Consider the following 16,232-nt stretch of genomic DNA (forward strand, 5'->3'; position numbering starts at 1 on the left):
ACTCGTCGAAGAGGAATTTGTGAAGATGATAAGTTACTTGCACAATCATCTTTTAGCCTACATCATTGCTTTTCATACATTTGTTTATTAATCAATTTATCATGAACATGATATCAGGCCATTGTGTGAGAGTCCACTTTGTAATATTCAAAGGTCGTTGTTTACTAATTCATCTCTTGTTTTCCGGGGAACTGCTACGGTCTGTTCTAGGAGCAAGATCCCGTGCTGGTATACAGCCAACGTAATCACAAGCAACGTCTCCTATTTCCTATCCAAATGGCTGAATAATTTACCTTGATCTTTTCTGTAATGAAGGTTTTTGAAGGCCTCGCATAGCCCAGAGATTCTTTTTAGATTAATTCATAAAGTCTAGATCATGATGACTAGTATATTCGTCTCTCTCTCTCTCTCATTGCTGAGATTCTTATCACGTATCTGGGATGACGCGCAGTTTTGCCAACCCTTCATATTGAGACATTACTTTAGTCTATATTTTAATTCACAAAACAAGAAATGGATTTTCATTTAGTTTAGTTATGATCTGCAATTTATGTCTGGAATTAAGTAAAACTATATGCATTATTTTCTTTTACGTTGTATTATACTGATATATTTATTGATCGGTTGATGTACTGACGTCGTGACAACTGGCTGATGAAACTTTTGGGATAGGTAAAGAAGTCTGGAGGATAAGATTCTACTTTGCAAACGTCAGCACATTTAATTTAACAGGAGATTGCAATTCGGTCTGCCCAATTTATTCTTAATTAGTAGGCCTACCTCTTCTCCACCGGCTATGACCTTCTTCCTCATTCTCCTCTCTTTCGCCTTATCACAATATTGAACTTTACCTTTTTGATCTTTGTCATGAATAACAACGACGCTATGTTCTCTCTCTCTCTCTCTCTCTCTCTCTCTCTCTTTCTCAAACACACATCTATTAGCTTTAGACTCATTATTTAGCATTTTTCAAAACTTCTAAATAGACTGACTTAACAACACGGGTTTTTTGAAATGGGAGATTGTGATGAATATTATGTAACGAAATATTTGTAATAAGTATAAACAAAGTACTTGTAGTGTTGCAGTTGTTAATGACTAATTGCATCATATTATTATTTTGTGCCATAGCCAATTTTTGTTTGCCTTTCCCGTAGAAATTTGCCGTGGCGTGAGGAGATGGTTGTATCACCCCTGCCTCAGGCAACCTCTCTCTCTCTCTCTCTCTCTCTCTCTCTCTCTCTCTCTCTCTCTCTCTCTCTCTCTCTCTCTCTCTCTGTTTTTTCTTATAATATATTGAGAGAGTAGAACCGTGATATATCTGATCAGAAAGGAAGACATTGATTTGTTAGGAATCTTTGCAAAAAAAATGTCTGTGATATCCATGTATGCAGACCAATAATTAGTGCTCTATACACCAAAAGTATCGTCACTAGATAAAAGTGGATATCTTTTTCGAGCTCCAATGTGTATATTAAATATCATATATAAAATATTTATTTATTCAATGAACCCAACACATTACCCATTAAAAATATTCGAATCATGCCACACTTGACAGCTTTGAAAGTTTTCCCCACTTGGCACCACTGACACTGAACATTTATCTAATCTTTCCCGGCTCGTTTTAAGTTGACACTCAGTGGAAGAGTGGTCATTGTAACTCCTGACACGACGTCCACCTGTCTGACACCTGTAATTACCGTAATTAAACCCTGGGACCCGCAAGATGGACCGTATAAGAGCTGTGTTAAATTTGAACTGGTTGACCGTCAAGGTCTTCACTCAGGGATGGGATTATTTCTTTCAGCTCGAAGGACTGACTCTTTTAGGTCTCTGTGCTCTGTGTAAGTGTATTGAGTGACGCCAGTTGATGGTATTGTATCGATTGACAGACTACCCTAGGTGGTTTGGTGGGTTTGTGAAGAGGCTAGGGCTTTGTTTTTGATGGGGTCAGTACAAACTTTTGGGGGGTTACCCTAATTATGTTTATTATTATTAAAAGAATAATTACCATACAACCAAATACATCCTAACCAAACCGTCTGTTAACCTAACCTATCCTTCTGTTAACCTAACCTAACCTTCTGTTAACCTAACCTAACCTTCTGTTAACCTTACCTAACCTAACTTAGGGCATTGTGCCCTGACTTAGCTGGGGTGGACCTTTTCACCCCCCCACCCCATTCTATAAAGATTTTCTATAACATGGGGCATTTCAGCGATATTTTATAACCCCCCCCCCCCAGTCTACAGTCAACCCATTTTTGGTGTTATCAGCGGCCACCCCTCGGTCCTGGTCGTTTCTGCCGTAAGTCACTTAGGCCGTGAACATCCAAAACAATGTAAGACGTTATGTTTATGGTATTTACCGTTATTATTTTATGTTTCGTACATCCCAAGGGAGGCTGGTACTAAACACGGCGCCCATTTGCAAGTAACGTGCTTGTGGCCTAAATGACTTCTTATCGAACGCGACCGAACTCCCCCCTTTAGTTGCGTGGTTGAGTGATCAAGTGTAGGCTAATTTAGGCTAGTCTATGTTAGGATAGGATTTGGCCATCACAGCCTATTTTGTGGTTGAGTGGTAGGGAGCCACGGGTATAATCGGCCCCCCCTCACGTTTTGGGTTGTTCTGCTATGAATGATGTCTTGTTTTGTTGCGGGGGTGTCCAGGGTGGGAGGGTTAGGTTAACCGAAGGTCTAAGTAGGCTGTGATCCACAGAAATAGGTCAAATTGCTGTTTCGATTTCTGCTGTTGTCAAGATTAAATATGGCCTAAACGTGGGTTATTGTATATAAGTAAAAATTAATACTGAGGCAGAAGGAATAGTGTGGCTCGTCAAATGATACTTTTAAGTCCAGAGTGATTATTTGCATGCACCTGTACGTGTATCCTGTATTAGGCCGGGGCACCTATGTGCATATGTGCTATTATTATTATTATTATTATTATTATTATTATTATTATTACTGAATAAAATGGCTGCATTTTTCAAATTTATTTTATATGCAGCCATTTTATTCAACAAAACTTGCCCCAAAGAGGGTCTTCTTCCTTCGTATATTATAATATTATTATTATTATATTCAGAAGGTGAACCTTATTCATATAGAACAAGCCCACAAGGGCCATTGGCTTAAAATTCAAGCTCCCAAAGAATATGGTGTTCATTTGAAAGAAGTAACAGAAGGTAATAGGAAATATAGATATATTGTTTTTTTGGGTGTGTATCTGTATTTAATTCAGCAGTATTCATCCACAGGAACAGGGATACCAATGCTACTATGATTCAGTGTACATAATTGCCTTGACCTTGTTAGGAACAGGTTGTGCAATAACTGTAACTCTCGGAAACTTCTAGATTAACCCCTGTTACCTGTTGACGAAAGATCTGGATGGTTGTCTGAAAATAAACATCTGTTTCCTAGTTTACGGTTTGGGTTTTGAAAGTGCCTTTGTCTCGTGCAAATTTTTGTTGATTTCCATTGCTGCACAGAAGTCGTTAGATTACAATTATGATGTTCATATAATAGGCTTTGACTTTAGTGCTGTTTTTGACGTGGGAGCATTTCTTAGTATTATTATTGAATTTTCAAAAATAGATTAAAAAGTGGGGGCACTGACAATGACTGCAGGAATATAGCCTCTGGCGTGACTCGGGGTAGTGTTCTTGGCCTACTACTGTTTATATAAGCCTGATATGTAGTTTTTCTTAGAAAACAAGCAGGGTGCTTATGTGGATGATACTACTGTATTTGCATCGATCCCTTCCCGTTTGTATAATTGTTGCTGAGTCTCTTAACAGAGGTTAAGCTTAAGTTAGTGCACGATTTTATTGATGGGGGATGAAGTTGAACCTAACAAAATTCAAAGTATGAATTTTAGTAGATGTAGGACATTGGACCCTTATTACCTACAACTTTTCATTTGCAATATCTAGCAATATTGACCCAGTTGTTGTATTTATTGTCATCACCAATGTTATTGTGACGTATGTTTGTGCCTGGGTAGTTTGTGAATTTTTATTAAAGATTTTTTTATATATTTACTTTCTTTGCAGTTGGAGTCGTTGATTATCTCAGAGGAAGTGAGCTGTCATGTATGCTTACGCACTGGGCTCTTATTATACTGGCACGGCGATTCATGGTGGGCGGTATTTGCACTTCAGGAAAACGTGTAGATGGAAAAACTGTTGTTATAACAGGTTGCAATGTCGGCATTGGAAAAGAAACCGCCCAAGAGTTAAGTAGAAGAGGTAAGGTTTTTCGAAGGTTTATCCTCAACATTATCTCTGTACGTGGATAGTGCCTTCAGGGCACCTCACACGGTGTACTGTAGGCGTTACTTAAGGTTCTTTGCAGCTTCTCTAAGGTCCTAGCTTTAACCCCTTTCATTCTTTTTACCTCTTTCATTCTTCTCTTTTTCCATCTTCTCTCTCCTAACAAGTTTTTTTTTTAGAGCAACTGTGAGGTTTTACTCCTGTTATGCCTTGAAAACCATGTTACTGTCAATTCCCGTTTCAGCGCAGAATGACCTCGGGTCCCAGTGCTTGGCCTTTGGCCTAATTTTTATATTCCATTCCATTGATCAGTAGGTGGGTTTTTTCATTGTAGACTTTTTCTAGGTTTTGAATATCATGTCATCTTATACAAATACAGTACAGATTTGAATTTCATTCAAGGGTTAACATCTTTTCATGCAAGGATTAATAGCTCTTCATAGCTCATGTCTGTTGATCTAACTTGGTATTTAGGCATTGTCAGTAGTTTAACTGAGTAAAGGCACAAACATTCTCTTTCATACTTCTTTCCTTCTCATAATTACTTACAACAGTGAAAAACTTGTTTTGCATAAGCCTTAAAAACACATAAAGTCAAGACTTTAGAGAAACTGTTGAGAAATTAAACACAGGAAGCCATTCATTAGTGATGTCTTGTATTTCCAGTTCGTATGCTGATAAAATTTGGAAAGAGATAGAGTACAAGACAATTAGTTTATGCCCCTATAGAGGAGAAGGTACTTTGAAACAGTTAATGAATCTGTAGAACAATCTGCATTACAAGGGTGTCCATTAGGAAGATACCCCTACCCTTATGGGGGTAGTGCTGTCAGTGCACCTCATGTGGTGCACTGTAGACATTGCTTAAGGTTCTTTGCAGCATCTCTTTGGCCTCTAGTTTCAACCCCTTTCATTCCTTATACTGTAATTCCGTTCATATTTTTCTTCCATCTTACTTTCCACCCTCTCTTAACAATTGATTCATAGTGCAACTGCGATTTTCCTGCTGTTATGCCTTTCAGCCTCTTTACTGTCAATGTCCGTTTCAGCACTGAAAGACCTCAGGTCCCAGTGCTTGGCCTTTCGCCTAAATTCAATATTCTGTTATCTGTTAGAAAGATAATACCATATTAATGTATTATTTGTAAGACCAGAGATAATTTTGAGATGTGTATTTTGTTGAGGATGTATTGACTGGATGGTAGCCTCTTGAAAGCATTTAGAAGTGTTCTGGATGAAAGTGAAGCATATGTTAAAACAGACTGAAAGAAGAATGACCATTTTGATAATAAACAAGGCATTATTATCTGCACTGACTGAGAAGAAAAGTAAGAGATAAGAAAAGACTATGTTGTGGAGTATAGGTGAAAAAAGTTTGTGGTGTCAAAAGCTGGAGTGGTTGAAGGAATTGTTAATAGTTTTTGAATTTTCATAAAAAAAAAAAAACATGATGAAGCTATTGTGATAACTTTTTGTGTAGTATGTAGAGGAAGAACAGATGATATTGTTTGACAAGTAAGAGGGATGACAAAGATATAACGAAAGATAAGCGTAAGTGAAACATTGGATCATAATAGGAGACTGGAGAATTTAAGTTGGGGAATAGCCGTGGAAGTGATGGGAAGTAGGAGAAAGACAGTGGCAAGTGCTGAATAGATTCAGTTGCAGAATTGTCAAAAAATAGCATTGATATCCAGTTAGTATCCAATAAGAGTGTGTGTGTGTGTGTAAGTAATATACATTAATATTGTATAATGAACATACTGTGCATGTAAATGAGGTTGGAATTCTGCTGATGAAATTCATGTTGGTATGTGTTTGTGTATTGGCTGCAGTGTCATTGGTGTACGGCACTTTACAGCAGTACTCAGCCTGTTGAAACTTTGTAAGTTGGAGTTCATACATGTTTGATAGTAGTACTGTACCTGGTTAATGAACATTACTCTTTTCCTTCACATACTCCAGTGTTCAAGGAAATAAAAGTGAATGAGGAAATACCATTAAAGATCACATGTGTAGGTACAGGTAGTCCCTTACATACGAACGAGTTCCGTTCTAGGAGCGTGTTTGTAAGTTCATTTTGTTTGTTGTTAACTTATGTATCCATCATTGTAGTTAGCCTATAGCATGTATCATTGTACAGGAGTAAACTTTCTGTGAAGACATTTTGTTTATGTACTTAAAAAAAGTTGATAATAAACACAAATCTATAATATTTTCCTGAAAAATAATGAAATACTTGAAGTCAAGTTAATACTGTATATATCCTATGTGGAAATTTGCATCTAGTAAAGTTTGTATGTAGAGGAATAATTGATTGTAATTATGGTCATGATGATTACGAGTGAGCACCAATTACGTTTTGTGGGTTTGAAAATGATAGGGCAGTAAAAGGATTTTTAAAATGATTTTGTAGTATGATTTAGATGTGAAGCAAAGAATATAGTATTAGTGTGATTGTTTCATTGTGTTCTGGTGTTTCTAAAACTATTTTGACCACTTTTCGTTTTTGTTTTAGTTATTTTTCCTCTTCTTTCATTTTAGGTGCAAAGATCATTATGGCTTGCCGAGACACAAAAAAGGCTGAAAAGGCTGCGATAGAAATAGAAAGAGAAACTGGAGGTGAGGTGGTTGTCATGAAGTTAGACTTGGCATCCCTCACTTCTATTAGAACATTTGCAGAAGAACTGAAGACCAAAGAGAAAAGGATTCACATGCTGATCAATAATGCTGGTAAGTAAACAAAGCAATAGGTTAAATCTTTATAATCAAGCTAGTCATGTTGACAGTTTGGTTCGTAGTAACAAAGCAACAGGTTAAATCTTTATAATCAAGCTAGTCATGTTGACAGTTTGGTTCGTAGGAACAAAGCAACAGGTTAAATCTTTATAATCAAGCTAGTCATGTTGACAGTTTGGTTCGTAGTAACAAAGCAACAGGTTAAATCTTTATAATCAAGCTAGTCATGTAGACAGTTTGGTTCGTAGTAACAAAGCAATAGGTTAAATCTTTATAATCAAGCTAGTCATGTTGACAGTTTGGTTCGTAGTAACAAAGCAACAGGTTAAATCTTTATAATCAAGCTAGTCATGTAGACAGTTTGGTTCTTAGTAACAAAGCAATAGGTTAAATCTTTATAATCAAGCTAGTCATGTTGACAGTTTGGTTAAGTAGTAACAAAGCAACAGGTTAAATCTTTTATAATCAAAGCTAGTCATGTTGACAGGTTGGTTCGTAGTAACAAAGCAACAGGTTAAATCTTTATAATCAAGCTAGTCATGTTGACAGTTTGGTTCGTAGTAACAAAGCAACAGGTTAAATCTTTATAATCAAGCTAGTCATGTTGACAGTTTGGTTCGTAGTAACAAAGCAATAGGTTAAATCTTTATAATCCAGAAGCTAGTCGTATTTGACAGTTTGGTTCGTAGTAACAAAGCAACAGGTGAAATCTTTATAATCGTTTGAAGTCATGTTGACAGGTTTGTTTACGTAGTAACAAAGCAACAGGTTAAATCTTTATAATCAAGCTAGTCATGTTGACAGTTTGTTCAGTGCTTTCGCAACAGGTTAAATCTTTATAATCAAGCTAGTCATGTTGACAGTTTGGTTTCGTAACAAAGCAATAGGTTAAATCTTTATAATCAGCCTAGTCATGTTGACAGTTTGGTTAAGTAGTAACAAAGCAACAGGTGAAATCTTTATAATCAAGCTAGTCATGTTGACAGTTTGGTTCGTAAACAAAGCAACAGGTTAAATCTTTATAATCAAGCTAGTCATGTTGACAGTTTGGTTCGTAGTAACAAAGCAACAGGTTAAATCTTTATAATCAAGCTAGTCATGTAGACAGTTTGGTTCATAGTAAGTTCACTGCTTAATTATTCCTTCTTAATAGGAAGTATTGGTTATTTTGTTGCTGCTTGATTTTTATGGTTGGTTAGAGTGTTAGGTTAAGTTTCAGTTGTACTGACAAAGATTTAGCTATAAGACTTTTGATCAAAAAGATCAAAAAGTGCACAAATATCAGAAAAGTCATGAAGGCAGGCAAGACTTCCAAAACATGCAAGATAAGGTACAAAGTTAAGTATATCTTAGTTTAACCAGACCACTGAGCTGGGTAACAGCTCTCCTAGGGCTGGCCCGAAGGATTAGACTTATTTTTACGTGGCTTATTGCTATGGGTGATATCCAGAGATTTCCTTGTTTCACTGTATTTGCTTTATCATGAAAACTGAAGGTAAGTAAACTTGGTATATTATCTTTCCATATAGACTGCATGTGATATGCTGGTCTTGTCCTTCAGAGTTCTTGATAGGCCTTCCTGCCAACCTACCCTTATGCTGTAGTTGTTGTTAAAGGTATTTGCAGTATCCTGTTCAGTTCCCAGATACACTGTGTTGTAAAATTCCCATCCAGTGGTTTTGTTAAACTGATACAGATATATAATAATACAGTGATAACAATCCAACCACCTTCGCAAGAATCTTAAATCTCCAGAGTGCTCCCCTTGCTAGTCTTAAAAATGTGCTGTTTTAAGAACAAATTCTGTGTTAAATTAGCCTACGATTCACCATGTGTAAATTGCATAGCACAAGGTAATCTTCTAAATATAAATAACTTACATAGTGACTTGAGTCAATTAGAGCCAAAGGATAAATAGAAACTACACGGAGAGGGTAACAAAATGAAGGAATTAATTCACTGGAAGAGGCTTTGTGGGGACCAGCAAGTGAGGGAAAGGGAAGATCAATTATCTTTGCAGACAGTAAATTCGACACCTCTACATGATTATAGTTATAGTAAAGTATTTAAGTAGACCTGTTAATTATAATAAATTCAGCCAGGCTTGCTAACTACTGTACCACAGCATATTTTAATCTGACCTGGTAATTATTATGAAGTCGGTTTATCAGACTGCCGAGTCACTTTCCCACACTGTGGTCTGGCACGAAAGATTTGTTTTTAAATGAGACTTGAAAACTGGAGGAAAACATTGGTACAGATGTTGGACATGTGAGTAGAGAGAGACCAGAAGGAACGGATGAAAAGTAAAAGGTAGAAATTAATGCTGTTGGGGATTGATGCATTTCTGTAAAGAACCTTTAACTTTGTTGGCAATGCACCATTCAAAGCACAGTGCCAGGGTAGCCTCATGTGGTATCTATATGCAAAGTATACAGTGGATAAAAACTCCCAAAGCTTTGTGAAAATTACTACTTTTGAAGGAAGTGGTGGGCTTTTTGTCAAGAACTCAGTTCACTTTTAACTCCATCAGGGGAAAATCTGACAGAAAATGTTAGTGATGATGAGTTAGTGTGGTAGGTAATTGTTAATGATATTATTACGATGGTTAATTATGTTGTTAATGTACTTCAAAAGACCACAAAATTATTTTCAGGCATAATGATGTGCCCATTCATGAAGACAGAAGACGGGTTTGAAATGCAGATGGGAACCAACCATTTTGGCCATTTTCTTCTGACCAACCTCCTTCTTCCCTTGTTGACTCATTCAGAACCAGCTCGCATTATCACTCTCAGTTCTCTTGCGCACCTTAGTAAGTACTGTAGTCTTCATTTATTTTTTATTTGTAAAAATGCTAGTCCTTCCATTTCATGTAAACCTAAAAATACTAGGGAATGTCATGGTTTTTGACATGTATCTTGAAGTTTGTACAGTTCAATTATATAAAATGGCTAGAACATGACATATGTATTTGGTAAAATAATATTTTATTTCTGGGAACAGTGTAAGCAATTTACTATTTAGAATTTTATTGTGTGTTCATAATTACCTGAAATTTGTAAGCCACTGATGTTTGTAAGTATAAAAGTACCGGGTATATTATTGTGAAAATATTGTCTATTAGGAAGGTAGGTGCGTTACTGGCATCTTCACACCAGCAGATCTTGTTTGCTGTAGTTTATAAGAAAATTTACACTATCGCTGCTTTATATAGTCATTAGGAATTTTTGTTTTGTTATGAATTTTGCCTTTCTTGTTTCTAATGAATTTTACCTTTCTTGTTTCTATTTTATTGGTTAATACTTTATTTTTGAAAGCTGTCCATAAAAAAATGGGAAATATAGCACAAGACCAGAACTAGAGCCTTTAAAAATATGAGAGTGGTAAAGGTGTGAATTCATGCTTATTTTGTAAATCCTCTTCTGCTTCCATCCAGGTCTCACTTTCAATCTGAAAATGGATGACCAATAGGTAAAATTTATTTTACATAATTCTGGCATATTTTGTAGTCATTTAAAAATGTAGGTTCAACCAAACTATGACTTATTAGAAATCAGAGAATTATCTCATGGAGCTTAGGCTGCCAAGAGATCAACACTTTATCAAGAAACTGAGCTATCATTTAAAGACTTTGGAAGTCAACTGCATTGAGCAGCATCTAACTAGCATGGGAATTTACACTTGTGCTTTTAAATTGCCCTCAAATGTACTATTACCAGTATATCATTTTTATTACCAGTTGAAAGGCCAGAATCCTCATGGTGAATTGATAACTACAGTACAGTATGTGAATTGCCGTAGAAATACAAGTGGCTTTCCCACAGAAAGGTTATTTGACTAAATGTTCGCATTAAAGATCTTTAGTCATTTTGATTGTATCTGTGGCTTTTGCAGGTGGAGTCATACCCTTTGATGACATGAATTATGAAAAGGGCTATGATAGAATTCAGGCTTATGGAAACAGTAAGGTTGCAAATGTTCTCTTCACTCGACATCTTGCCAAAAAAGTGAAAGGTAAGTTGTTTTTCCTGGTCATGAATGTTTACAATTGGTAGTATGTTTTCCATGTTATAAAGTTTTTTATGATGGTTTGCCGGATGCCTTTTCAGTCAGTTTATTCTTGCTTTGTGGTCCTAACAAGTTTTATTATTTCTTATGCTCTATCTTTAGTCTGATAACAGATGTCCAGTGTCTGTTAAGAAAATTTATACAGAACACATAGTGGAGATTTTCATTAAAATTCTTGGTTGGATGAGTTGGGAAGGGTATCAGCTGGGATTAGAATTCTTGTTCATAGTTGATGTTGGAGACTTCTGTAAAAGTCAATCGTCCAGTGTTGGGACAATAGGAATATAAATATGATCAAGAAAATAAAAGAGTTTGTATGTTGTACATACAGTTATTAAGTGGTGTCATAAGACAAGAGCTCACTCATTGGGTGAAAACTAATAAACCAGTGAGCTAAAAGGTTCAAAAATCAAAGTAATGGATGAAGTATTGAAATAGCTTTCCAGACGTTTGCCCAGGCTGGCTAAAAATGATTATTAAATCCCAGATTTAAACCTACTGTATCGGGAGTGCCTTCCTTCACCTTACCATTTGGTATGCAAAAAATGTTCATTTGTCTGACCATACATCTAGTGACCTTGTATAAGAAAGGGCCAAGACTGATTCAAAATCCTGTTGTCTCTTACATTAATACAGGTAGAATAAGATATTTGCAGTGTATTTATGGGATATTAACAGGGTCCAGACATTTTACTATTTACCTGAATAAAAGTGAAATGAGTTGTTGAAATGTGTGTTTGGAGTTTTGTAAGAATGTGATTATTTTCTTAATCTTCCAGGTACCAATATCAAAGTTTTCTCTGTCCATCCGGGGGCTGTCCAGAGTGAACTTGCACGCCATATTGGGGGAGACATCATGAAGTACCTCATGCCCTTTTTTGTCAAGAAGACTGCAGAAGGCATGCAAACAACTCTTTATTGTGCCTTAGAGGCAGATCAAGATGATGAGCATTATTATTTCAGGTAAGTTTTTTTCATAGTCTGTAATTATTTGTTTTCAAGCTATGTATTATTAGGGTAACCTAAATTGTTTCAGAGTGTGTGGTATTATGTTCACAGTGCCACATGCTATTTCTTTTAGGATATTATCCAATTTCATGAGAACACTTGAGGGATCACTCAAAAAGAGAAATACGGTAATCAGGTACTTATATTGAGTGCTGCCAGTCTCCAGGAATGAAACTTATTAAGGACAAACAATTACTATATCTTCAGATTTCCTGGAGAATCTAACACCACCAAAAATTTTAAGAGTTTTTATTATGCTGCTGATACTGAGACACCATATTAGCAGAATAGTCTTTGGATTGTTGCTTTCACACTAAGACTGATATCAGGGCTACACACCAGGAATTTATATTTTGTAAGGGGACTTCTAATTCCAAAGTCTAGAGTTCATTGATTTTCTTTGTAATACTTATTTTGGAAATCAGGTTTTCCATATCTAGTTTGAGTGTGGTAAATAGCAAACCATTATACTGTATTGACTTCCAACTTAATTTTGCAGATGGCTAGGTCGGATTTCAAAATCCACAGTGATAATGTGAATATGTACAGGTCAAAAATTCTTTCCTTTGTGGAGATTAGTCTGTAGAGTAACTTTTATTGAGATTTGTTTAGGCAATATCTTTTGTATTTATTTATAAAATAACTTTTAAGGAAATTTTCTATATAATTACTTTTGAGATTATGCAGTTAACGAGGCAAAATTAATTGAAATGCAGTATGTACAGAGTCCTCCCAGCTTGCCATTGTTAAGCATGCTGCTTTGTAATTTTGGTTAAAAGCAGAAACAGAGCCAAGTATCCAAACACATCTACAGAATCTAGAATAACTGTAGCAGGTTACCTGGTGCTTAAGACTCACATGTTGCATTTCTCACGTTAGATAAACTATTCAGTTTTCTTCAAGAGAAATAAACACTCAGGTACACACTAGAATCAAGTTCTGTTTGGTAGCCTTCCGTAATACAATATACAAAAAGAAATAAACTTAGGTATTGTGAATACCCACTTAGCCCTCTTCATGAGAAATATACTCAAGTGTATACTAGCATCAAGCTATATGTGGTGTTCTGCTTTAATGTGGAAAAAAAATAAAGGTAGGTGTTATATGAAGTAGCCAAGCAATAAAATACAGTAATAGTGATTTTTAAATAAGAGATTGAGCTGAAACATTACAATAGCTGAGAAACATGATTCTGTGAGCAGTCACAGTATAAGGGAATTGTGCATCAAGGCAAACTGTTACTCAGACAAATGATAAAACTGAAAAACTTGATGTAGGAAAAGTAATTTAGCCGTAGGAATAGGTGCTAGAAGAACAAGAGATTTCTTCTCCGATGAAGATAGTCCTGAAGAATTGGTCGTGTTGGAATGTAGCCTGTTACCAATAGCCAGTTTTGGTGGCAGTATCATTTCAGACAGGTGGAAACTGGTTGCCTGGCTGACCACTCTCTGGATGGTCTTTTGCTCAGACTTGTGGTATGATTAGAGAATTTATGGCTGGTGTTTTTCCCAGGGTTCAGCAGAGCAAGTGCCAGCACAATCTTTATATATTTTTCATTAAAAACTGAATGTGCACTTTGTGCATTTCAATGGTAAAATTTGTTTGGTTATAAAAATTGACTTAATTTTTAAATCATTTATTTTGCTAATTTTCTTCATATTTTTCCTCGTGAAGTATATGTAATAAATACTTCACCATACAATAAAAGAATGAGGAAGGAAGGTGGAATGTAATTTCGATAGAAATGTTAGTCCCTTTTCGTGAAAGAGAAAAGTTACATTAATGAGGGAAAACAAAAGCAGTGGCAGAACAATTGTAATTATCATTTTAATTATACTCTCATTATGCATAAACATTAACAGTTACATCAGAGGTTTGGCATTATGAGCAAATTTTGTAAACCTAAATTTTGCATGTCTACTTCTTATATGATTTATACATAAGCAGTAGTTTGTGTAGTTTTTCTTAGTAACATGTGAAATCTCTTTATCATTGCAGTATTGTCAACATAGGTCATGTAGGGTTTCAAGGGGTTTATTGTTTGTAGATGATACTACAGGTTCTTAGTGGGATTTCTTAGGTGCTATCTGCATTCTTCCTTTGGTCTCTCCCCACCTGTCAGTTATACTGTACTCCTTAACTTCACCGCGTTTCATTTTTCACCTCATTCTCAGGTGGAACATTTTAATGTAAGACAGTGATGTTCAGATGTTTTTAATATTTAATGGTTTTGTTACTGTTGTTTTGTCATCCTGCATCTTGATTAGCAATATGTGACCATAATGCAACAGTCATTACTTTATTACAAAGATTACTTAATTACAAAAATTAAAGATAATTTTTCCATTTTAATTTGTTGACAGTTTAAACGAATAAGGACAGAAAATTGAAAGAAAAATGTGACTTTTCAGGTATGCAGTTACACACATGAAAGTAGACACTTCTCAAGTATTGTATACATTTACACATTTAAGTAGATTGTATACATTTACAAATTAAAGTACTGCAGATACAGAACAATCATCAACACACTTTTTGCTCTCTTAACCTTTATCAAATTGCAGTGACTGCGTAGTTGGTTATACATCATCTTACGCCAGAAGCGATGAAACAGCCAAGAAGTTATGGGATCTTTCAGAGAAGATGGTGGGACTGAGCAGTTAATGTATGTGACACTTCTTACATAGTTTTAGAATGGTTTTAAATTTACCGTCTTTCACACAGGGGTGTCGTATTGAAGGTGTGTATGTGTGTGTATGTTAACGTTTCTCTGGAATGGAAACAATGGCCTTACTAATGACTAAGAAAGTATGTGGGATAATTCTTTACCTGTAAACCATTACTTTTGGTCATTCCCGTACAACCCAAGTTTCGAAGAATGTCTCCAGGACTAAAATTTCTTTGCAGAACCCCTTTTGCTAAGCAGCACTGCTTTCTGCCATTTATTTTACACCCACATGACTTTTGTCTTGTTTCAAATTGGTGTCTGATGCCACGTTTTGTTTTTAGTTATTTAAAAACTAACTCCTTAAGCATGCCATATTTAAACTTGGTCTCATTAAAATGCATAATAATAATAATTTGGGATAATCATATGGTCATACAATGGTGGCAATATACATTTTCTTCAGGCAAGCACAAACTGTGCGCTAGAGATGAATGACCTGATGTAGTGGCAGTTTTAGTGGTCATTTTGTTGTTGTGTAACTATACATATAAATGTACTGCATTTAGTATCTACGCATTAAATTTGGATTTTAAGTTTATAAAGGTGCCTCAATTTTGCCATGTTTGTTTCTTATTGTTGCTTTCATATTGAAGCCCTTGGGCTTTCAGCATCCTGCTCTCTAACTTTTGACTGGTCTGGTGAAAATAATACATTCCACATTTGAAGTAGATGAATTCTAATGCCAGGGATTTTTCAGTAGTACTGAATAAAAGTTACCTAAGTGTTGCAGTTTATGAAATAATTATATGATGAGCACAAAATTAAATATCTTTTTAAATACAAATATTTTTCAATTTACGTGTGACTAGTGATATTTTATCAGAATAGCCGTACCTTTAAGAGAAATTGTATTGATGTTATTAAATGAAGTTATTTTAGTGCTGAGTTTTCTTATCAACTTGTATTTTATGATAAGCAAGAAAATGTATATATGTAACTCAGCCATTGTAATGAAAAAATATTTTAATGGAGTCTTGAGAAATTATGGCACCATCAGCTGCTCATGAGGAATTGTTTTCAAGAGGCTTCGACCAATAATGCACATTACTTAAGGTGATATTAACTTGGCTGCTGGCACCAAACTGGGTAATGTGTGCATCTGCTGCCCTCAATAGATGTGGCATTACTTAAGGTAATATTAACCTGGCTGCTGGCGCACAACTAGATGTAGCGACTTCTCAACCCCCATCTGACAACTCAGACACTGAGTCTTCTCTCACTCACCAGTAAAAGTCACTGTAGTTGCATTGCCTAAAGTACACTGCAAGATAGGGCAGAAACAAAGCATATATAAGCTGGTCCCTAAGCCTGGATAAATGAAGAGGGTTAAGAGTAGGGTCAGTGTCCCTGGCTTGAGAGAAAAAACCCATTGGTGTGTGCTAGTAGCAATTCAACAGCTGCCT

The 16,232-nt window shown here is 35.8% G+C and overlaps 1 protein-coding gene across 1 annotated transcript; it reads left to right on the top strand.

Annotated features, from left to right (window-relative positions):
• The first annotated feature begins 1,549 nt into the window (after positions 1-1,549).
• LOC136832300 (retinol dehydrogenase 12-like) lies at positions 1,550-15,707 on the top strand. The gene is made up of 7 exons (XM_067093206.1): positions 1,550-1,847; positions 4,065-4,259; positions 6,828-7,016; positions 9,679-9,837; positions 10,920-11,039; positions 11,873-12,056; positions 14,666-15,707. Exons 1-7 carry the CDS (start codon positions 1,730-1,732, stop codon positions 14,763-14,765), a joined length of 1,065 nt encoding a protein of 354 aa, XP_066949307.1. The 5' UTR covers positions 1,550-1,729; the 3' UTR covers positions 14,766-15,707.
• Positions 15,708-16,232: the final 525 nt, after the last annotated feature.

The sequence above is a fragment of the Macrobrachium rosenbergii genome, chromosome 49 (genome assembly GCF_040412425.1).
Source record: "Macrobrachium rosenbergii isolate ZJJX-2024 chromosome 49, ASM4041242v1, whole genome shotgun sequence".
NCBI classification, from domain to species: Eukaryota; Metazoa; Arthropoda; class Malacostraca; order Decapoda; family Palaemonidae; genus Macrobrachium; species Macrobrachium rosenbergii.